The sequence below is a fragment of the Psammomys obesus genome, unplaced genomic scaffold (genome assembly GCF_907164565.1).
Source record: "Psammomys obesus unplaced genomic scaffold, mPsaObe1.curated_primary_1811, whole genome shotgun sequence".
NCBI lineage: Eukaryota > Metazoa > Chordata > Mammalia > Rodentia > Muridae > Psammomys > Psammomys obesus.
In genome coordinates, this window is record NW_026596117.1 from 12,624,145 (window position 1) to 12,648,546 (window position 24,402).

At 44.5% G+C, this 24,402-nt stretch overlaps 1 protein-coding gene across 1 annotated transcript in view; it reads left to right on the plus strand.

Annotated features, from left to right (window-relative positions):
* Positions 1 to 24,402, plus strand: part of Usp46 (ubiquitin specific peptidase 46) — a 69,462-nt gene that overhangs the window by 13,507 nt on the left and 31,553 nt on the right. Inside the window, exons 2-4 of the mRNA XM_055629333.1 lie at positions 12,618 to 12,698; positions 17,458 to 17,671; positions 20,276 to 20,505. Of these exons, the coding sequence (XP_055485308.1) occupies positions 12,618 to 12,698; positions 17,458 to 17,671; positions 20,276 to 20,505 (525 nt within the window). The remainder of the gene's footprint in view (positions 1 to 12,617; positions 12,699 to 17,457; positions 17,672 to 20,275; positions 20,506 to 24,402) is intronic.

Genomic DNA, 24,402 nt, shown 5'->3' on the forward strand with positions numbered 1-24,402 from the left:
CATCTCTCTTACTAAAAGTGTGCCCAAGGAGCTCTTCACACATGTACGGCAACTCAATCTCATTTCAGCGGTTTGCTTTTGGCAATTATTTTCAAAGTCTGTAGGGAAGCATGTGCTTCATTTTTATTTTCAGTTTGCCTCAGACCCATTTTTTTTTTTTTGGGGAGGGAAAATACAAAAATAAAAAAGGATCACTAGCAAAATGGAATAAAAACCCAAAGATAGGTAAAACAGAAGCCTCAATTTTTTTATGACTCAGCCTGACGGATACAAAATTGCCGCAGCCACTTGTTGTGGATATGTGTTTGCAGTTTCTGAGCTTGAGGGGGTTTGGGGCTGGTGCTAGTGCTTTCTAGTATCACAGTACTGCTCTCTCCTCCTCCCTTCCTCCTCCCGCCACCATGCTCTTTGGCACGAGGGGGACAGTGCAGAGTTTTCTACTTCTGCTCTCGCCATCCGTACACAGCCAATGTTCTCATCATATCAGACATCTGCAATGTGCCAAACTCCTTTGGAAAGATGTGCTTCCTGGAGGTGACAAGGCAGCTAATACTCAGGCCTGCTGAGTCTGTTCTTGCCATGCTGGGAGGAAGGTCTCCTGGCTTCTGGTTTTGCCTGGCTCATGGTTTTCACTCCAGACTTTGAGTACAGAGACAGGGGTGGCAGGCCAAGAGGGAGGAGGAAATAAATGACCATGCAGGAAAACTTTGCAGAGAGCTGGCTGGGGCCTTGCCAGGACCCTACGCCCACCGCTACCTCTTTGGAAAGAGATAAGAGAACAGATGAGCCAAACCAGAGCCAAAGGGACATCATCCCTGAGGATGGCTCTTGTGGCCTTGGATTGGGAGTGAAGTTCTTGTCTTCAGTTCACTGAGGTCAGTGGCTGGGTGGCTGTTTTGCCCTTCTTCATCCTCGGCTGGAAAACAGATATGGACTGCTATTTCTCTTATGCTCTTGAATTTAAATTAACTTCCGTGTGAGGACTTGGTTGAGCCGCTTTTGACTGTGTTTCACTTGCCAGAACCCTTAACAGATGTTCCTTCATGAGGTGACTTGGTGCCACTGTATAGCCACATGTCCCCAGGGAGCACTTGCTTCCTCCATTGTAGAGGCTGGGCTTCCATGTAACAATTGCTATGAGAGATCTTGTTAGGTTTCGGAATTCCACTACCCCCTCTGGGATCACATCCGTGACAGGAACTGATGCTGTCATGTGCTTGTCCTGCTCCGCCTTCCTGCTGGTGGCTGGCTTCCCTGTTGACGCTCAGAGAAGTGCCGAGAAATGGTTTTCTAACCGGAGTGGGGATTGTAGCGTTCAGTTTGGCCACCATTGGCCTCTGCCTCAGCTGAGGCCTGATCTTGGCAAGTCTCTTCAGCTCTGTCACCCACACCTCTCCTTTGCCTGTGAGGTGGGGGTGAACATTTCCATTGGTGACTTATTGGCAGGGAGAGTTGGGTTCAATGTTGCTTAGTGGCACAGAGGCTCTGTGGTGATGTTTGCTAGCTCATAACCGGGACGGCCATTCATAACACTCAGGGATGTGCCCAGTCAGCAGCCAGGAAATACTCCTGGCTATCTGCCTGCTCCCTCCACTCAGTCCTAAGGAATTACTGACAACGTGAATGAAGCATTCTCTGGCCTGACTCGTAGTCAGCAGCTGCTTCTGGAGACAGATGCTGTGGTTTTGGGTCCCTGGCCCTGCCCTTGCTGGCTCAGTGGGCTGGGCATCTTTCCCCCAGTTTCCATGTGCAGGATGGGAGGACACTGCTTGGGTTTGCGGGTGAGAGTACATGAGCATGCAGATGTGCAGTTCTTGGAGTACGGAGTATGTACCATTCACCACCCTTCCTTATTTTTCCAAGTTTGTTCAGTGAGCAGATTTGTCAAGTTCTTTCTATGGACAATACTGCCAGGTGTTGGCATACAAATCAGACCTAATTACTTCCCGAGGAGACTCTGGATGATTGATAGGTCTCATGTAGAGGGCTAGATAGTAAATTGTTTAGATTCTCCAGGCCATATTATCTCCGAAACAACTCCATGATCCCACTGTTCTCTCGGCAATGTGGTTGTAAGGACTACCTGGATGGTCACAGCTGCGTCCCAGTTAAGCTTTATAAAGACAGCTGTTAGCTCAGAGTAGGTCTGTGAGCTGTAATTTGCTCACAGGCATCCAGCAGGATGGCATGTCCACTAAGAAGTTAGGGCTACAAATTGGAGTAAGTGCTGAAAGAAAGCAGATAGGGAAATATCTGTGAGAAGAAAGGATCAAGAAATAAGTAGCGCTGAAGCCACATGATGAGGTAGAGACAGCTGGAGAGGGAGACTACGCCAGACAGGGGGCATCCCTGAGGGAGGGGGACATAGCGGAGATAGTCCCCTCCCTGCCCCCCCTACCCCCAAGGGTCTCTCAATCTACTTTTATATCTCTTGAAGGCGTGGTAGATGCTCTTTAGCTTGCGTTGGATAAACATACATTTTTGCTCCATGTAATCCCACTCCAGTTTTCTCTTCCCTTTTCCTTCTCCCCCATAGTCCTGTTACAGAGAGCTGAACTGTGTATGTTAGACTAAGGCATTGTTGTTCTGTGTACTCTTGGTACTTACAGCCTCTCTCTGGTGTCCCCTGCTCTGGTAGATTGTTTGTAGGATCTAGGCAGGATGTTAAAAGTTGGAGGGGCAAAATAGCACCTTATTTTAGTATTTAGTGTTAACTTGAATTAACACCCCCCTTTTTTTTGCATTTTGAAATTTAATGTAATTTTATTACTTGGGTAAAGGCTTGCAACAGTGGCAGACAAGCCTTTTTTCCTTGACAACATCTAATGTCCTGTTTCTGCGAGTCCCAGCGGTTTATTTCCTTCAAGCAGGTTGTGTGTCTTGTAAAGGGTTTGGTTGTTTGGTTGTTTGAATGTTGTTTTACTCAAGTGTGTGGTCACGTGCTAGCATATATGTCTGCACCATGTTTGTGCAAGGAAGCCAGAATGAGGAGTTGGATCCTGTGGGACTGGAGTTATAAATGGTTGTGAGCCACCCTGTGGGTGCTGGGAATTAAACCCTGGTCCTCCAAAAGAGCAGCCAGTGCTCGCAAGCGCTAAACCATCTTTCCAGCCCCCAATGAAGATTTTGTGTGAGAGGACTGGGACTTTCTCTATTTCAGGGGATGTCTCTGACATAGGGATGCTCCTGGATCACACCAATGTCTAGCCTAATGGATGATTTCAGCTTCGGTGAGAGGATCAACAAATATGGTGGACAGAGAGTGACATAGACACCCAACATTATCCTCTTACTTCCACATGCTGTCACATAGCCGCATGCCTGTGTGCACACATATACATAGTCACGCGCACACACACATGATAGGAAGAATAATTACTGTAAGTATTAAAATGAGTAAAGTGTGCAGGAAGCGCTCAGAGAAGTGACTACACAGCTAATGTTCTTTCCCGCTCACCTGCTGTCATTATTGAACACCTAAGGCTCCAGGTTCCTTATTCCTCCTGAGCCTTCCTGGGGGCTCTCGACTCATTCCACACACTGGGCTGCATCCTGTCACTACGCTGTGGGATGACCTTTGCCACCAGAAGTCCAGGAATACAGACCTTTTTGAATATTCCATTGTTCTATGGATATGAAATTGGTAGAGTAGCTTTTTGAACATAAAACTAGAGTTTTACCAGCAACATTCCCCACTGTGTCATCTGCTTTAATTCACTCTGTATTCCATGCCTTCTGTTGTATTTAGAAACAATCTTTGGCCCTCCCTAGGTCCCCTTTCTACTTTGTACAAAATTGAAAGAGTTGACATGACCTGGGCTGCAGCTAACTGGACTGTCTTGGGGAGATCTAGGGCAAGGGCATTTATTTCTCTGACATTGGTCAGTACACCTGTGGTGTGGTCTAGCTCACGTCTAAGGATGCCTCCTGGCCTCAGTATTTTTGTTTTTGGGTCTCACATATTGCAGCAATGTTCTAACTATTTCTTATAGACCTTGACCTAATCATGATGTTGTTCTAATTCTTTCTTTCTGTCAGGCAACCTCTTCTCCTGGAGGAATTCTAACTGTTTTCCTTATAAGTTACTTTTAAAAAAAATGTTTTAAAAAGAAATTCCTTTCGGTGCCATTCTGTGCATTCACGATTCATCTTTTAAGAGTTGTTTGTTGTGAGCATTGGAAGCACCCTTGGTAGTCTCCAGAGGTGCTTTGAAAAGCTAACATTGCTGTCTTGTTGGAACTAGTCCCAGCTCAGATTCTATTTTTAATAATATCTGTATTGTTTTTCAAAAGGTTCCCACTTTCTTTCACTGACTGATGGAAGAACTTTTGTTTCCTATGCTTCCGGATCCTGTGATTGTCCCTCAAGGACTGGTTCTTTGTTCAGCATCTGGTCATACAGCATTTATATTTTGAGGGCCTCCAACGGCCTTTTGTGCTGTTATGCTGGGTGCTCGCAGTTGGAGGGCAGGCTTTGTGTATATAATGATTTCACTATTGATATAGTATTGATAACCTTCACTATTTGCCTTACCTTTCTGTTGTCCTTTGGATAGGCAGGCTGGACATCAGCACCAGGGCCTCTGAGCTCCAAAGGGAGGTGAAGGAACAGACCTTGAAGACAGATAAATACTGGGAAGAAAAAGCAGGCGGCTGTGATGGGTGTGCAGGCCTTAGCTCACTGGCGCAGAAGATTAGCTTACTAAACTTTTATTAAACGTAGTAAATGTGAACTCCACAATACTATATCTTGAGAGTAAAAAGTTCAGAGTTAAAAGGATAAAAAGAAAAGCCCTTGAAGCTGGAGAGACGGCTCAGTGTTCAAGAGTACTGTTACTCTTGCAGAGGACCCAGGCATGGTGGTTTACAGCTGTCTGTAACTTCCGTCCTAGGGGATCTGATGCCCTCTTCTGACCCTTGTGGGCACCCAAGTAGTCCACATACATCCATGCAGGTAAACTGCATACGCGTAAAATAAGCAAATCTTTATGAAAAGAAGAGAAAAGCTCTCTGTGACCTTCTCAGCCCTTAGTGCTACTCTCTGGCAGTGTCACTGATACAGTCTTGAGTGTGAGCCAGGTGCAGTACTGTGCACTCACAACCCCAGCTGCTCTGAAGGCCGAGGCAGGAAGATGTCTTGAGCCCAGGAATTGAGCTTCATTCACCCTGGACAACCTAAGGAGAGCCTGTCTCAAAACCAAAACCAAAGAGCAAACAAGGAAAACTCACAAACAAAATTAAAACAAATCCTCAGCCGGAAGCAGGTGTTCTGGAAGTCTTCACTGAAATGCAGGTGTTGAATACAGCAGTTTGGTTGGCTTTGTTTATCTTCTTTCTCTCCTATAGAAGAATGTGGAGCACACAGCAAGCATAGACAGGGGCAGTTGTGTGTTGATTGAACAAATGACATTTCCAGGGTTGTCCTAAGTACACTGTCAATATACTGTGTTTTACTTATCATTTGTCTTGTTCAGTTTTACCTAGAAGTACCTGAAAAGAAACCTTACTTTAAAAATTACCTGCAGAGAAGGAGTGAGATATAGTTTAGTTGGTAAAGCATTTGCCTTGCATGCAACTGATCATGAGTTCAGTCCTGGTACCACAAAAATAAAAATACTGACATGGTATTCTATACCATTACTATAAATATTTAATCAGCTTGAGGTACTTCTAATTTTTTTTTTCTGTTACAACCCTTGCTGCAAAGACTATCTGAGACATTGCCTGCTGATTGTCAATATCTACTTTCTATCTCTAGTGTAAGAGAAATTTTTAACTGGCCTCAAATACTTAGGTAATGACCACCTTTGCAAGGCTCCCTTGCAGCTATGTGGCTCCATGACTGAGGTTTTTGGCCAGAGAGTTCTTAAACAAAAGTATCCTTTGTAGTTCTTAAGAGCCTTCTTGTAAGGGGAGCCATTCATCCATTTCCCCACTTTGCTGTGACAGAGATTATTTGGTGGCAGGAGATAAAATAGACATCTTGGTTCCAAAGCTGCAAACTAACTCTTGCTTACAACAAAGTGACAAGACATAAGGACTCTATGTCCACAGCACTGCAGAGCTGTTGCACCAGATCTGGACAACATCTTCTTAAACATTTGCACAAAAGAGACAAATGAATTTCCATTTTGTGAAGTCACACATGTGAGTTGGGTCTTTGTTACACTCTCTGTATTCACCTGCGTGGATATATGTATGTAATAAAGTAGAATTGCCGCATTGAAGGACATGGTCATTTAAATTCTTGATTGATAACCACCTAATTAACCTTTGCGTACTCATCATTCCTATCATGTCAGTCGCTATCATGTCTGTCACCGTGTCATGGATACATTTACATTTAATGAATATAACCCCCAAATCTGTTGAAGAGGTATAAAGATTCATGTTACCAAAGAAAAATGCTAGAATGTAAAAGCAAAGAGTTTAGTTGCAAATGTCAGTATCTGTTACATTCTGTCTCCATGGAAACCAATTCCTGTGTGTCTATAAAGGGAATGGGAGAATGAGGAAGTGATGGAGGATACCACCCATGCTTCATTGAACCGTTCATTGGGAGAATGTACATACCTGTGTCAAAAATTACGCACACAGTGGTATCACAGACATCCCTAACCGTACCGTCTGTGCCCATTCGCCTGACCATCGATCCATCCTGTAGGTGCTGTGGGCCTACTGTGTGCTCACTACTGAGAATGTTGCACTGGGAAGGTTAGATTGTTTATGGATTAGATCAGATGTTAATGATTATATAAATAAGAACTGCCATATGTGGGGGAGACAGTGTGCATGGAGAGATGTGGAGGAGGCGTATTAGTTTCTTCTATTATAAGAAAATTACCCTAGTAGCTAGGGAGATGGCTCAGTAGGTGAGTGTGCCCACTGTGCAAGTCCGAGGACCTGTGCTCCCATCCTGGCATCCATGTAAGAGGACAAGTGTGGCAGTTCGTATCTGTAACCCCAGTGCTGGGGGACGAGGCAGAAACAGGAGTATCGTTAGGGCTTACTAGCTGCCAGACTAGCTTTAGGTTCAGTGAGAGACCCTTCTTCAGGGGAATAAGGTAGACAGTGATAGACCGTGGCACCCAGTGTTCTCCTCTGGCTTCCCTGTGCACGCACAGAAGTTTGCGCACCTTCACACATAGGTGCAAATAAAATCTCACACACAATTAGTAGCTCAAAAAGAACAGCCTTATTTCTCACAGTGGGTAGCCAGATTGCCCATCCTCCTGAGGTTCTAGGGTGCACCTGCTTCCTGGCCTTTGGGATTTCTGCAGGCTGCCTGTGTTCCTTGGCTCATGGGCCCTTCTGTCTCCAGGGCCAGAGGTGTAGAAGTTTCAGTGCTTATGAGTTCTGTTTCCACCATCACCTATCTTAACTCACTCCGACCTGTGGGGACCCTGAGCATGCAGACAAGTCCAGCTACCATTTAGAGAGTCCAGAAGAACCTTCCTGTGTCAAGATCCTTCGTTTAGTCATATCTGCAAAGTCCCCTTTGCCATGCGCGGTGACGTGGTGGAGCCCAGGCAGAGGAAGTGCACCCTGGAAGGGCTGTCATTCTGCTAGCCACAGTACTGGTTTAACCGAGACGCTGCTCTGTGAATAATTCTCCCTCTACGTTAGGCTTAGAAGGTGCAGGCAGGGAGAGTGAGTAGGTGAGAACTTGGCTGAGTGAAGACTGGAAGGCAGCCATTGGTCTAGGCAGGGTGTGCAGGAGAATGAGTGACAAGTGAGGATAGTGACAGCAGGGAAGTCCACCAGGGGACTTCCAAAACAATTCTGTGTTTAAAAAGGATGCTTCTCCTGTCGTGGTTAGGGGTGGCTAAGGAGGGTGGCAGAGGCAATGTAGGAGCTGGTGGTGGCTTGGATGAGAGATACTGAAGCCTTGTCTAGCTGCAGCTGAGAAAGAAGTGCATGGAGTGGAGAGGTTGAGAACAATGATGGATGGGAACAATGCAGCAGGGATGTTGAATATGACCTGGAGGCTCTGGCATGAGCCCTGGTGAAGGCAGGGCCATTTTACTATGCTGGAAAAGAGCAAAGGAGCGAGATGTCCTATTTGAGTAGATGGATGTTGAGGGCCAGTGGATAGGCCCTATTAAGCCCATATTAAGGCAGCTTGGGGCTCAAAGGGAAGTCTGCAAGGTGCAGAGAGAGAGAGAGAGAGAGAGAGAGTTAGGAATGGTTGGCTTGAGGCTGCTGACTAAAGCCCTGCAGGTGCAAAGGCTTCTGCTGAGAGAGAGGCATGGGAAGGCCTCAGGCCACCTCTGGGGAAAGCCAGCTGTCTACAAGTACTCCTTCTGTGGAGCTACACACACACACACACACACACACACACACACACACACACACACACACGGGGGGGGGGGCGTATATCTGTGTGTATGGTTTTTTTTTTTTTTTTTTCACCCAGAAAGGACCCCAAAGCAAACCAAAGTAAAGATTGTAAAGAAGTCTAACTTGGTGAAGCAATGAATTTTTATTGGGTGAGGGTTGGTTACAGAAGCAAGTATGACTAATAATCAGCTGCATCTGGGAATGGGCGAGGACTCGTGGGAGCTGCAACCCTGAAGCTGTCTGCATAACTAGCAGCCAGCTCAACAGGTCCAAGAACCTCGTCTCTGCAGTCAGACTGGTCACAGTCTCCTCCCGCAGACACTGTTTTCCGCTTTTGTAGCCCTGGAGTTCATGGGGCCCTCATGAAGTGCAAGCTTCAGCCTCCCCAGGCAGGTGAAGTTGTTTACCCCTGAGTCTCATGAGCCTCTCTCCACGTTCTTCCGGAAGGAACGTTTCACCTCGGAGGGCACTGTTGCATTATGGTATCCCAAGCCACGCCATAGCTGTAACAGGATAGTGTGACCTGTTCCTCACTGTGACACAGCCTGAGTCTTTGTGGTGACATAAACCTATTGCCAGTTGTATGAAAGTACAGCGCACACTATTATGCCGGGCACGGAAGAATTGGTAAAGACAATAAACAGCTAAGTGGCTGCCTTATGTATTTGCTTTACTGTGCTTTGGGCTATTTCAGAATGCAGTCCATTTATAAAAAGTTTCCTGTAGTTTAACAGAAACAGCCTTATAAGAGCTCCTGCTGAGGTGTCTCCTTAACGATACGGGTTTACTTTTATGTGTATGCACGTGCACTTGAGTGGGTTTACGTGCTTTATGTGGGTGCAGGAGGCCAGAAGCAGGCTTCAGATCCCTGGAACTGGAGTTGTTGATGATTGTGAACCGCTGTATGGGTGCTGGGAACTGGACCTGTGTCCTTTGAAAGAGCAATAGGTGCTCATAACCACTGAGCCATTGCTGCTTTTTTAATGTGCCTTTTGATTTCACCTTTTCCTCTTGCACTTGCTTTGATCTTCTGTTTCCTTTGTCCTGCCCCAAGAAGCAATGAGTTGTTCCCTATATAAATACATACATGCAATATGCTTCTCACATAGCCTGGGGAGGTGGCAAGCTCCACCTTGCAGGCTTCTGTGTATAATCTCTATGATGTCCGTTAATAATAAAGTGGCCTAAGTAACGTATTTCTTGGAACATGTCCTCATGATATTAAGAGATGCATAACTAACCCCTCAAAACCTATCACTCAACTTCCACCATAGAGCTCTACCATAATCTTCCTTCCCTCTCCTTGCTTCACCAACCTGAGGAATCCTCTGATCCATAGGTGTTTCAGCAGAAACAGTTCAAGATGTTAACTCTGAAGGAGACGTAAGAGTGAGGTGGCAACTGTGGGAAGAGAGGAGGGAGTGTGCGAGGCATGGGGGATGCTGAAGGGTGTTGAGTGTATGTGATGGAGCTGAGAAGGAGAGATGCTTAGATTGTGGAAGCATCGTTTACTATAGAGAGGCACATAGGCTTACAAGCAGTCAATTAAGGGGTCCTTGACTGTAGGTGTAATTTTTTTTCTGTTAAGCTAGGAAGGCATAAGGAGGTTGCTAATGTTTCACGGGTTCCAAAAAAGTTGAAAATAGCCTTTGTGGTATGAGGAGCAGTTGCACTCTATAGTGTTGGAATACCCTCCCTCCCTCCCTCCCTCCCTCCCTCCCTCCCTCCCTCCCTTCCTTCCTTCCTTCCTACCTTTTTCTTCTTTTTGGATTTATTTAAGTCAGGGCTTCTTTGTGTATTCTTGGCTGTCTAGGAACTCACTCTGTATATTAGGCAGTCTTGAACTCATAGAGATTCACCTGCCTCTGCCTCTGCCTCTGCCTCTGCCTCCGCCTCCTGAGTCCCAGGACTATAGGCATGTGCCACAATTGTCCGACTCAAATGCTGTCTGTATTTGTAAGGTCTCTAGAACTGGGTTAATTTTGATGAGTCTAGTAGGTGTTGTCTGACCTTTCTTGTCCTCAAGTACTGAATGCTTGTCTGCATGTATATTCGGAAAAAAATATGGGCAGTTTGTTTCATAACGGGCTGAGTCTTCCATGATAGCCTGAGAAGTTGAAGGCTACAGATGGTGGGGAAACAGCACCCGCAAGGGGACTCTGATCCCGCCCACTGCTCCCTCTCCATGCGCGGGCCATACTCAAGTGCAGATCAGAAACATTTTAAACATCTCATCTGTACCAAGCACTCAGACTTTGTCGTTATTCTCCAAACAATGTACTGTACCAACGATTTACATAACATTCGTATTATACCAGGTATTTTAAGTAATGTAGGAAAGTGTATAGGTTATAATCAACCACTATACCAATTATGTAAAAGATCTGAATGACTTTGCAGGGACCTGGAACCTGCTCCCCATGGTCAATGATGACTGTACCTGACTGGAGTGAGGTTTTTTTTTGTTTGTTTTTGTTTTTTACTTACAGCCAACTCATTCAGATCTTAGGGAGAAATGACCATCCGTCCCCTATGGCTGGTCCTAGGTAAGGGTTTCATCATTGTTTTGATGGAGAGGCCCTGTGCTACCTTTGGATACAATTGAACCTGACTCCCCAGTTCAGCCTTTGGACTTCATTAGAACAGCTCACAGACTGTGGGCCACCTGTTCCAACCGTGGCTGTCTACCAATAGAAGGCTTAAGAATCCAGTAGTTGTTCAGTCCAGTTATCTCAGCTGCCAGAAGTAGGCTCTGATGCCTGTGAAGGAATGGACTTGCCAAGGAATGGGAGAGCAAGCAGGCAAGAGAGTGAGCTTCCTTCCTCCATGCCCTTCAGATAGGCTGTCAGCAGAAGTTGTGGCTCAGATTAAAGGTGGATCTTTACATCTTAAAAAGGTCTGATTACAGGGCCCAGAGGGGCTTGCTGAGACAGAAGCATCAATCAAGGACCCAAACCCGCTACATGAACAGGACCTAAACCCACTACAAAGATATAGCGGATGGACAGCTTAGGCTTCATGTGGGTCCTCTAGTGAGGGAAGTGGGGACTGCAGCGGACACAGACTCACTTGCCAGCTTTTTGATTCTGGCAGGACTGCCTTACCAGGCCACAGAGGAAGAGAGCGCTCAGTCATTATGCAGCTTAATGAGCTGGGGTGGATGGGAAAGGGAGCTCCCTTTTTCTGAGGAAGAGGTAAGGGGGGAAGGGAGAGAAAGGGAAGGTGGGACTGGAAGGGGAGGAGGGATAGGGCTACAACCAGGATGTAAAGTGAATAAAACAATTAATTTTTAAAAGATCTGGATTAAAGAGGGTTCTTCCCATCCCAGAAGATCCAGATTAAAACTGGGTTTTCCCACTGCAAATGATTAAATTAAGAAAAACCCCTCACAGGTGGACCCAGCCTCTTGGATTTTAAGTTGATTCTAGATGCAGACACTGAGAATAGTCATCACCGGCAGTTCTTAGTTCTTACGAGCATCACGAGGCTCGGTCCCTGGCACACAGAGGGCACGGGCTGTTCCTCCTACCATGCTGCAGCAGCACCAGGCTTAGCACTTTGATGCATCTGACAGCTGTCGGGTTCCACACTGGATCCGTTCATTATCTGCAACATTCTCTGGACATAGAGCCTTTCCTGAGTGCTCCGTGTAAAGGTACATTTGTGAGCCTAACCCTTTACTGTGTGCATGCCCCTGAGCCATCCCCGCTCTCCCCAGCCTACCTCCCAGCTTCCTTTTCTTCGTTGTGCTCATCACCTCCTAGTGTATTGTCTAATAGACTTGCTTCATGGCTCAGGCTCCCTTCATGTGTGACCATGGGAACTCCATGAGAGTAGACATGTATGTCTGTTTTGCCACCATTCTCATTAATGCCTGGACCTAGAGACTAGTGCTTGGCTCAGAGAGTGAACAGTAAATCCTTAGCAGAATGAAGACATTGCCTTTGTAGGTGGTCCCGTCTTCCAGGTGCTGTGTCTGAAAGCTGCTGCGGCTGTGTGAAATGTTTTATTCAGAAGACCATCTTCTCATTTACGTGGCTGTCTCAAGCATCCTTTCCGAATGGGAGGTGCCTGCAACCACACAGTGCAGGAGGTCCCTGAAACCACCCCAGTTAGTTGGGTGAGAAGTACAGTGATGGCATTGCTAACGAGTCTCCTGGTTCACATCCCTCGTGTGCTGTTGACAAGGGGTACTTGTTTCAGGAGTGAGCGAGCGCACATCATCTCACTTCCCCATCTGTTTTCACGCCACAGAACTTTTGTTATGTTTTCTTGTAGGGCACCAATGCCTCTGCTCTGGAAAAAGACATTGGTCCAGAGCAGTTTCCTATCAATGAACACTACTTCGGATTGGTCAATGTAAGTATTTATTGTTTCAAACATTTTAGGGTATTTGATGTAACTCTGCTGACTTTTGGTTTTGTTCTGGGAGACAAGATCTAGCTAGGTTGGTACTGAACTCATTATGTAGACCTGGATGGCCTTTTTTTTTTTTTTTTTTTTTTTTTTTCTGTGATCCTTCTGCTTCTGCCAGAGCACTGGAATCACAGGTGTGTATAACTATACCCAACTCTCCATAGCCAAGGCGCTACTCATTTTTAAATAACTGTCTGTATAGCAGAAGCAAATGGCGGAGAAGGACTTTTTAATCTACTTTAAAAAATGTACTAATGGTTGTCCCCAGCAAAGGACTTAATTACTACATTATTGATGAAATTCACATCCCCTTCCCTGCATGCCTTGAGGGATTCCCTTTGTATCTGTCACTTTCACAGTGACTTCATTAGCCTTTGTGGCCAAGCCTGCTTTGATTTGTCCTCCTGTCCTTAGAGCATGAACGGTTCAGTCTTTGTTTTGTTATGGGCCAGTACAACTTGAGTTTTAAGAGTTACTAAGCTTGTTATCTGTACTTGGCTAATAATATAGCTGAAAGAGTGATCCCAGACTCTAACATGCATGCAAGAAATTCTACAGAAGTCCAGCAGGCAAGGATCACCACCCAGGCAGAATGGCGGCGACCTTCAGATGAACACACAAGCTCTGTTTAAGGTCAACTAGGGAATTTCCATGACAGTTAGGTCATCTTTATTTTGATTGGTGCAGGTCAAAAGCATGAGTGCACCGAGGATTGGCTAGGGCTGGTTAGGGCTTGATTAGGGGCTGGAGGCTCTCTAAACTGGTTCAAACCTGCCCAAACTGATGGGTGCCTATGGAGGCTACATGACTTCAATTGGGGCTTGGTTTGTGCTATGAAGGCTCCATGACTCTGATGAGGGCTTAGGGGCTTCTCAGAACAGTAGCTAAGCAACCTTATCTCTCCTCTCCAGGCCAAATGTCCTGGCCCAGCCCATTTCTGGTTTTTTGTTTTGTTTTGTTTTGTTTTGTTTTCTTGCAACTGAAGTTTCTTTTTCTGAAGAGTGGAAAACTCAGGCCTGTTCTATGTCAGCAAGAAAATGAAGCCTGCTAAGAAGTCGGTCAGTCTTATTTAGCCAGGTCCTCTCAATATTAGAGATCAATAATAATGTAAGTAGACTTTCCACTTGAGGTAGGGGTGGAATGTGAATCAAGAACCAAGAGTCATATATCCTGGAATCACTTGGCCGTATTGTTGTGTTAGAGAACATTTTCTAGGGAGATGCAACACAGACATATACTCACACCAGATAGCGAGCTTATGAATGACCAAATTACAGATACCACCAAAGTCCAATTTGGTGAACCAATGAGTTTTATTGGGGTTACTTACATGACTATAGGTGTATAGATTACTTACAGCAGCAAAAATGACTCAAAGTCAGCTGTATCACCAAGGCCCACCCCAACATGGGTGACAGCTCACAAACGCTGGGGAAACTGGAGCACAGCACAGCAGGCAGCACAACAGGTTGGAGAGTGTCCTTTCCAGGTAACTCTGGTCTAAACCTTCTCCAAGCAGCTTGTCTGGTTTCTGCTTCTTCCAGGCACTGACTTTGTCACAGAGTCTTCTTAGCAGCTTTTATTCTTAGCAGCTTTTATTCTTCTGAGAGTCTTCTTTGAAGTTTAGCTCTGCTTACTCTGATAAGGGAGGGGCCTAGTGAATCTGGTCAGTTTCAGGGACTTCCTGAATATTTTGAGTTACTTACTTTCCTAAACTCCTATGTAAGGAGTTTCTCTGCAGTATGGAGGATTTCAATCTTGGAGGAAACTATTACATAACACTGGTTTTCTTTGTGCTAGGCAAGAACCTCCTAGTATCTGGCTTTTCTTAATGCCCTGCTTCCTGGGTAAGGTGGTAACTGCCACATGGTAAGATAGTATTGCCCATCACCCCTGTTGGCATTCTACTTCACTGTATCCTCTTTATAGAATAGATGTTTTTAGGTGATGAGCATATTAACTTACAGACACATAGATTTCTGGGGTAGCTGCTCTGTCACTCTGCTGTATCCATTTGTGAAGTGTGCTTGGAGAAGTTGGACACATTCTTTGCAAGCAAATGCTACCTTGGGTATAAAGGAAAGAGCTATGTTTGATCTACCCTGCACTGCTTAACTGGTGGTGTGATCTGTGGCGAGGAACTTGGCTTTTCTGGTCCTCCGTCTCCACATCTGCTCTTGAACCACAGCGAAAGAGGAATGAGAGCCCCCAGGTAAGGCCCTGATGAGAGGCTGGGGCATGGTCTAGACACTTGGAAGCTATTCCTTTTGTTTCTCCAGAGTTGATTACTAGATCAGGCCAGTTGTGACTGAAGGGTATCTGGATAAAAGATGCTGAGAAGCAGGGAGAAGACTGGGCAGAGAAAGGCAATGCAAGGCCCTGGGAATATAGGGTTTTGTATTGGTAAAACCCAGCCTTCGAATTTTAATACAGTTTATTATAGCCACTGTGCATGGGCCTCCACTTAACTCTCAGAAGAGAGTTATTCAATTCATGGGAATTCTTTCCCGACTAAGGAAAATACAAATGCAGACAAGGGAGAATTAAGGCTGCTGCCTACACAGCAGAAGAATTATGGAAGCTGTATTTATTAATAGCTTCATTAATGATTCCTTGACTGGTAATTTATGAAGGTGCCAGCCTCTATGTGAAAGAGTTTGTCACCTGTTACACGATTGTGTCAAGGAACATTAGAACACATAGGAACGCAAGGTGTCCGAGCCATGAGGCCATTCAGAGAAAACAGCCATGCTTCATTTGCCCTTCTATGACACTTTGTAATCTGGGCTCTCAGTCTTATTTCTTTGGAATTCTTTCCTGTTTATTTACTGAGTGGGGATAGCTTTAAAGTGCAGGGCTCAGCTGGGTTCTCCCACAGAGCTGGGCTTCCAGTCACTTAGAAACCAGTGGGATAATGACTTTTCTTTCACCGTCAAAATCTCAGTGTCGCTGACCTAGAGAGGGATAAAGTATTGCTGTGTGGGCCCTAATCTGATTATAGGGGGGCTGGGGACGTGTATGATACCATATTGGGACAATTGCCACCTTGGAACAAACATGAGGCAGGGTAATTTAGAAGGTAAGAGATGGATAGAAGGGAAGGTGGCCTACGGAGACACTTCTTACTCCGTTGCCTTGGAGTCATTGAAACTGTACACTGTGGGGCAGTGACAGAAAGGCCTTGGTAGAGCAAGCAGTTCTTAACTGCTTAAACAATACCCCCAGCCCATTGTATAATATATGTATGTAGGCATATGTATACCGACACATGTGGCTATATATGTATGTATTCACGCACACATACATACATACATGTACTTATATCTCCCCTTGAGCTATATCCCTAGTCCCCTGAGTTTCTTTTTGATTTGGGCTTTGATTTTCAGACGCAGGAGGTGTTTTTGTGAAACAGGCTCTCCTTCTGTCGTTCAAGCTATGAGTTCAAGCTGCCTCTATGACTTCAAGCTGCCCCACTGAAATCATTGGGTGATAGAGGCTGGCTTCCAGCTTGCAGTGGTCCCCTTGCCTCGGCCTCCCAAGAGCTGGGATCACAAATGTGATAACCACACGTACAAGCATAGGGGCTTTTAAAATATCGCATTGTGCCTTTTCTGTAGCCAGCTGCTTTTCTGAGTCCCCATGCTATGTAAGGTTTTTTTGTTTTTGTTTTTGTTTTTTTCTGAGCACCAGATCTTACTACATTCCCAGTCAGAGTGTTTATTGTAAGTTTATAGACTTTGATGGATCAAAAAGCACTAGGATTAGTAGTCTTCCCTTGTGTGTGGGGGATGTATTCCAGGACCCCCCACGGGATGCCTAAAACTGGATAGTACCAAACTTTATATAGACTATGCTTTTTCTGTATGTATACACTGGTGATAAAGTTTAATTTATATATGAGGCACAAGAGGTTAAATAATGTTCTAATAAAATAGAACAATTACAGTAAATTGTCAGTATTAGTTTGTTTGTTAATACTAAGTTGGGGCCATTGTTAAGTAATATAAAGGTTACTTGTGATACCCAAGATGTCTACTAAGTGACTGGTGGGTGGATATCATATACTCTGTGGGTCCACTGGACTAAAAGATGATTCACATCCCAGGCAGGATGGTGTAGGATGGTGTGAGATTCCATGACACGACTCAGAATGGCACACAATAGAAAATTATCAATAATTTATTTCTGTAATTTTCCATTTAATGCTCACAGACTGTGGTTGAGTCCTCATAACTGAAAGCATGGCAAGCAAAACTGCAGCTAAGCGGGAGCAGGGAAGATGACAACCTTGTACCCCAGTGGTTCTCAACCTGTGGGTTGTGACCCCTCTGGGAGTCAAACTACCCTTTTACAGAGGGTCTCCTAAGACCATCAGAAATTGCAGATATACACATTATGATTCACGATAGTAGCAAGATTATAGTTATAAAGTACCAATGAAAATAACTATGGCTGGGGTCACCGTAACATGATTAAGTGTATTAAAGGGTTGCAGCATTAGGAAGGTTGAGGACCACTCGTGTGTCCTTATGTTCCTGTCCTCGTCGATCTGCTCCGCTGTTATCTCATTTGGCACGTTGGCCTCTGATATGGGAATGGAGGGGTTGGCAGGTTCCTGGATCCTGGCATCCCCGTCTCCTCCCCTGTTCAGAGGTGGCTTCTCCCAGACAATGATTCCACCACCCCTCTTATGCTTTGGCAGTTTGGAAACACATGCTACTGTAACTCCGTGCTTCAGGCATTGTACTTCTGCCGGCCATTCCGGGAGAATGTTTTGGCATACAAGGCCCAGCAAAAGAAGAAGGAAAACCTGCTGACGTGCCTGGCAGACCTTTTCCACAGCATTGCCACGCAGAAGAAGAAGGTTGGCGTCATCCCACCAAAGAAGTTCATTTCAAGGCTGAGGAAGGAGAATGGTGAGTGATGTGGCCGTCGTGGGCCCAGGCTCTGACATGGGAAAAGCAGTGGTTCTGGGCAGCCTTAAGATGAAAAGCTTGCTTAACTTTTTCAAAGAGAAAGTAAGCATGGTTAACTACAGTGGTGCTTAAGAAAAGACATTTCAGGGACTGGAGAGATGGCTCAGTGGCTAAGAGTGGGCACTTTGAAAGTTGCACTGTCCCCTTTCAGAGGACCTGAGTTCAGTTCCCAGGACTCATGTTGAGTGGCTCAGAGCCACTCTAACTCCAGTTCCAGAGGATCTGTTACCCTACACATTACATACACTTACATAGACACACACACACATACACACACAAATAACAGTGAAAAAGAAAACTTAGGGAGAGAGACGGAGATTGAGAGAGAGAGAGAGAGAGAGAGAGAGAGAGAGAGAGAGAGAGCAGGTATGATCGATAGTATATAACTTTAATCCTAATACTCAGGAGATAGACACAGATCACTGTGAGTTCCAGCCCACCTAGAGCTCCCGGTTAAACCTTGTTAAATGAAATATAATAATTAAATGGGTAAATTAATTAAATTTGAAAAGGGAGAGAAGAAAGAAAAGAAATAACAAAAACTAGGGTTTCTCTTTATAGCTCTGGCTGTCCTTGAACTCTGTCTGTAGACTAGGCTGGCCCCTATCCCACAGAGACCTGTCTGCCTCTGCCTCCTGAGTGCTGGGACTAAAGGAGTAGACCCCCACCACCCGGAAGAAGACATTTCTTCTTTTCCCATTAGACATGAAACAAAAAACAATATAAATTTAAAAACTGATATTGGGTATCCCATTTAGAATTATTTCTTTCCCTCCCTCCCTCCCTCCCTCCCTCCCTCCCTCCCTCCCTCCTTCCTTCCTTCCTTCCTTCCTTCCTTCTTTCTCTTTTCTTTTTATAACGTGTTGCATTCTGACAAAGGATCATTGTAAAAGAAAAAACACTTGTTCAAGGCAGATTTTTGAGTGCTGTAGTCCTAGGGTTAAACATGTTGATGTAATCACTGAGTGGCATAGTACTCCTTATGAACTGAGAACGAAGCAAGCACACACTACCTCCTTGGAGGCTCTGGTGTATTAAACAGGACATGAGTGCTGTAGTGTGGATATGTGACATTTCCCATAGGCTCGTGTGTGTTCGGTCTGTAGTTGTTAATTCTTGGCTTTTGGGGTGGTACTGTTTGGGGAGGCCATGGAAACTAGAGAAGCTATAGGACTTAGCTAGAAAGTAGATCACAGGGCCTTGGAAGGTGACACCTGGCTCCTAGTCCCTCTCACATTCTGTGTCTCCTGTACACCGTGAGGTGGATGGCTTCTACCACACTCCGTTGGTGGGGTGTGTCTTTCCAGTGTCTGGGGCTGAGCAATCAAGGACCAATCCCTCTGGAACTGTGAGTCCAAACAGTCCCTCCTCAGAGTTTATTTGGCCAGGTGTTTTGCCATGGTCATGACTCCAGAGATGATATATCAGTGTCAAGATATCTAGTCGGTAGCATTTGTTTTTTGAAGGGAAATGGTGATAGAAATATGTTGCCTGTTCCAGAAGTTTTAGCTTGTTAATTTTTCTGATTATGGGAATATCTCATGTGGTAACTTGTATCTACCCTGGATGCCACCTGCTCCAATAAATATTCGGTTAACCTGGCGTTTGTTTTACAATGACTTGTTTAATTTGATGGCTGTTTCTAGAAGTTGTAATATTTTATGTATGCTAGAACAAACGTGACTTGAATGGAGAAGGAAGCCAACCGTCTCAGTGCAGTTGTGAGATCATGAATAACAGGCGTCTTCCAGCTGCTTGCTTGCCCAGCAGTGGGGTCAGCAGTATACTTAGAGTATTTGCGATTGTTTTAGGAGCACTATGAGAAACATACCTGTTCACATATGCCCCACATGTCTCTTTCATCTTGCAGATAAGATTCTTCCGGGCTGCTCTTAGGTTTGATATGACTCTCAGGAAGAGAATCCAGTTGCTAGGGCAAGATGACTCAAGGACTCATTAGTCACTGGGGGTCACATCAGATCAAGAATTAATATCAACCGGACGTAGCAAGTAAGAGGACTAGAGTTCACATCCTCAACACTCCCATAAAAAGCTGGGCCAGCGTGGTAGCCTGCCTGTAATCCCAATGGGCAGAGTAAGCTGGCTAGCTAGACCAGCCACATAAAGTAAGTGCCAGAGCTAGCAAGAGACCTTTTCTTAATAGATAAAGTGGAGAGTGATTGAGGAAGATGCCACTGTCATCCTTGGCCCTCTTCATACTTACACACACACACAAATGTGCACCTGCTCACAGATGTGTGTCCCTCTCCCTCAACATGCACACTGCATGCATACATGCAAAGCCAATAGATATTTAATCAAGGTTCTTGTCTAATAATTTTTGGTTCTTTTAGAATGAATTAAACTTTGATTCATTATTATATACATGTTCTTGCTGGATGGGAGGACATAGAAAGGAACAGTTCTTTGGAAAGTTACTTGTTGTAATTGCATAGTAGAGATGAGATATATTTACGTGTCGCTCCTGCCCACTGTTCGCTCTTCAGGATGCAGCGTGTGAAATGATGGTCTTCTCCTTTCCAGATCTCTTTGATAACTACATGCAGCAGGATGCGCATGAATTTTTAAATTATTTGCTAAACACTATTGCGGACATCCTGCAGGAAGAGAAGAAACAGGAAAAACAAAACGGGAAATTAAAAAATGGCAACATGAATGAACCAGCAGAGAACAATAAGCCAGAACTCACCTGGGTCCATGAGATTTTTCAGGGAACACTCACCAATGAAACCCGATGCTTGAACTGTGAAACGGTGAGTGCCGGGGGGGGATGTTCGTCTTCCTGGTGTGTGTGGTGAGGTCTCCCATGTTTACTGTTGCCTTCAGTACGCGTGGACCATCCTGTTTATTGTGCTGCTGAGACTCGGGTGCAAACTCTTGGGAGTGTGGGTTCATCATGCTGTCTCACCTGAAAGCAAAAGAGACAGCTGAAGGCAAGTGTCCTGAATGTTGGCTTATTTTGCTTCATGGATGGATTTTAGGGCTAAACACTGAAGTATTGAACTAGACCATGACGTGCTAAATAAGGTTCTCGTCGTGAAGAGGTCAGCTGTGATGTAGGGACCATTGCTCTAACTTCTGGTGTATCCTACTTAGATGTAAAGGAAGATTGACTCCTACTTGTACCCGGTCACCTGGATAGGTGAGAGTCTGCCAGTGTTATTTTGGGAGTTGGTCGTTCCTGTGTGCTTGGTTATAGTGCTTGGTTCCATCTGGCACATGGAAAACCCATAAAGTTGTTGGATTTAAGGTTATCTTCTCTAGGGAGTGACGTATTTGGCTGTCATATTTAACTTAAACTTTGAGAGTGGCTTCACATTTTGCTAGGGAAGAACCTGGCTGCCCGAGTTCCCACGCTGGCCCTGACTCTCAAAGACTTTTCCAACCTGGCCATGAGATTGCAGTTTTCCTCTCTATCTTCCTTGTCCTCATCCGTAAAACAGGGATGATGTGCACATACATTAGCCCCTGGGTGTCAAGGAAGAGTGGATTTTATGGAGTCTGTTAACCGCAGAGCCATACTTGACATGCAGAAAAGTATGTACTGAATGCCATCTGTCATTTATTCTAACTGCTAAACCCACAGAAAGTCTGTGGCTCTTTAGAGCTCTCAGGGTTTCTTGATTCAGACAGATCTGTCTGAATATACATTTTTTTTTTTTTTTTTTTCTGGGAGAAGAGATAAGTAGCTTTTAAGAGAATGTGCTAAGGGTCCCCTTGCCATGGTCGCCTGGCTGCTGTTAATGGTGCTGTCTATTATGGGTGATTTAAACCAGGCCTTCTGAACATTTTTTTATTTGTGACTTCTTTTTAGCCCAAGAAATGTTTATATGACTGGTTTATGAAGTAGGCATAGAAACCAAACACTTATAATAAATATAAATTTATTTTACAGTAGTTCTTTCGGGGGTCCACATAATTTTACCATTTATTAAAAGGTTAAACCATATTTGCATTCTAATGTGATGGATGCAGTTCTTTATTTTCACACAAATAATTCAATCATGGCTGGCTCCTTGATGCTGTAGAATGCAGAACACCATCAGTGTTTTTCAGAGGTGATCAATATTTTGATTTTATAATCATCAGTGCTGAAAACACTGCCTCACATAAACACATAGGAAAAAATGGCAGAGGTATGTTTAGGGCCATTTTATCATATCCTAATCCCAAGACAAAATTAACTTAGTAATTTTTGTATTTGTGTGCTTTTTTATTTTATAATTTTTATATTTTATGTTAATCACAGGTTATTTACTTTGTATCCCAGCTGTAGCCCCCTCTCTCATTCCCTCCCAGTCCCACCCTCCCTCCAGCATCTCCTCCCTGTCCCTTTCCAAGTGTATTTGTGCTTTTAAAAGATGCACTTACTTATTTGTATTTCTGTGGATGCCTGTGTGAGCTTATGTGCACCACATTCCTGCAGATGCCCTTGGAGGACAGAAGGGGCTGGTGATCCTCAGGAACTGTAGTTGTAGGTGGTTGTGAGCCACCCTATGAGGTTGTTGGAACCCAAATCCAGGTCCTGTAATAGAGAAGTGTGTCTTCAGAACTACAACACCCAGCCCCCATCTAAAAGAAGTTCAAGTAAGCAAGTCCAACAGCAGTTTTTAAGATCAAGTAGTCTAATACAATCCAAGCATATACTGATTTAATAATGTTGAGGAATGGTTGCAGGGAAACTGAAAAAAAACCTTTGTTTTCTATACTTCAAACCATTGTTTTTATAAGAGCAGAAAAATTTGTACAGCACAGATACTGCAGTTCATAGAGTACAACCGTCTCAGATCTGAGCCCACATGTTTCGGGCGGTATCCGTAGGCAGTGGTGATGCTGTGCACAGTGCTAAGTGAGTATGTTGTGTGTTCAGAATCAAGACTTCAGTGAAGTCTCTGGGCAACATGGTGAGGGATAGAAACCCCTCAGGTTCATTGAGTGTTGGCTTTTGATTAATTTTTGGCCATTGTGTGTCCGAAAACCTTTCATTGCTAAGTTTTCTGCAGCTCCCACATTTAGTTATGTGAACCTATGTTGCGTCACAATCCCCGAAGAGTAGAGGTTTACGCCTCACAGCCTGGGAGGCTGGAGGACTGGGTCAGGGAGCCTGCTTTGGGTTCTGAGGAAGGCGCTCCCCTGGTGGAGGGAGAGAAAGCAAGCTCTCTCATGCACACACATGACCTAAAGGCTCCATTTCCACATACCATAGCTTTCCCAAGTGGCGCATCAATGGCAGTTTTGAGAGGTCCCCACAGCCCTTTGCAAGTTGTGGTCCTTAAACAGCTAAGAAGAGGAGACCTCAGCATCAAAGAGAGGCAGGAGGCTTTGTATCTTTGGAAATCCTTTTAATGTCCTTTTCAACACTGTTTGAATCAAGATTCTGATTTGTTCCCCATAGAAATGGTTAGAAAACACAGATAAGCCAAAAGAAGACTAAAAATTACAAGTATTCTTCCCATCTGGAGATGATAAATTTATGACTTTTTTTATAAAAAAAAAAAAAAATTGTGATTATGTAAGTCTAGAGATCAGCACTTAAAAAATTTACAATTGTACTTGCCAAAGCATTTTTGGCACAAACTTACTTATCTGGATCTCTACCTTCCTTCTTTCCCTTCCCATTTTCTATCTCTTTATACTTTCTTTTTCAGTAAAGTTCAAGTGAATGCAAAAATAAAAAATAGCATAATGCATTGTGTATATGTGTCTGAGATCTAGGATTCATGACTGCTGAGTCTTGGCTTCATCTTTTCTCTCCTTCCGTATCTCTCTCCCCTCGACTTGGTTGATTTTTAACTAATTCAGATATCATTTCACTTGTAATATATTTGTTATCTGTATATATCATTAAAAGGTAGGTCTTTTTGAAAGCACAATACCATTTTCACAGCTAAAAATAATTTCACCATTATTCACTCAGTGTTGAAGTCTGTTTGATTGTGTCCTGTACTTACAGCAGTTAGTTGATTATATTTTTTAATTTTCCATTTTGTGTGTGTGTGTATGTGTGTGTGTGTTGTGTTGTGTTGTAGGGGTGAGGGCACATGCATGTGGAGACATGAACTTGATGTCGGAATCATCTTTCATCACTCTTCCACCTTACACAATGAGGAAGGGTCTCTTAGTGAAGCCCAGACTTAATTGATACGGCCAGCTTGCTTTGGGGATCCCCTTCCTCTTGTTTTCAAGGTAGGCACTGTAAGTGGGTTCCTGTGCCCGCTCAGCACTTACATGGGTTCTGGGGATCCAAACTCCGAGTCCTCCTGCTTATACGGTAAATGAACCACTGAGCCATACCCCAGTCCAAAGGTTGGTTAATTAATGATCCTTATAGCAGTATATGTATTAGTCTGTAATTTATCCCCGCTCTCCTCCTCCCCTCTTGTGATGAGTTTGTTGAAGAAATCAGGTTGTTTTTCCTGTAGTATTTTCTACATTTTTGAAAACATCTTTTTTGGTGTTATTTACCTAATTAAAAATTTTTTAAAAATTACGTGTGTGTGTGTGTGTGTGTGTGTGTGTGTATGTGTGGTATGCAGATGCCCAGGTGGTGGAAGGTCAGAGGGCAACTTTCAAGTGTCAGCATTCTGCTTCTACCACATGGGTCCCGGGAATTGAACGCAGCTCTTCGGGCTTGGTAGCAAGAGCCTTTA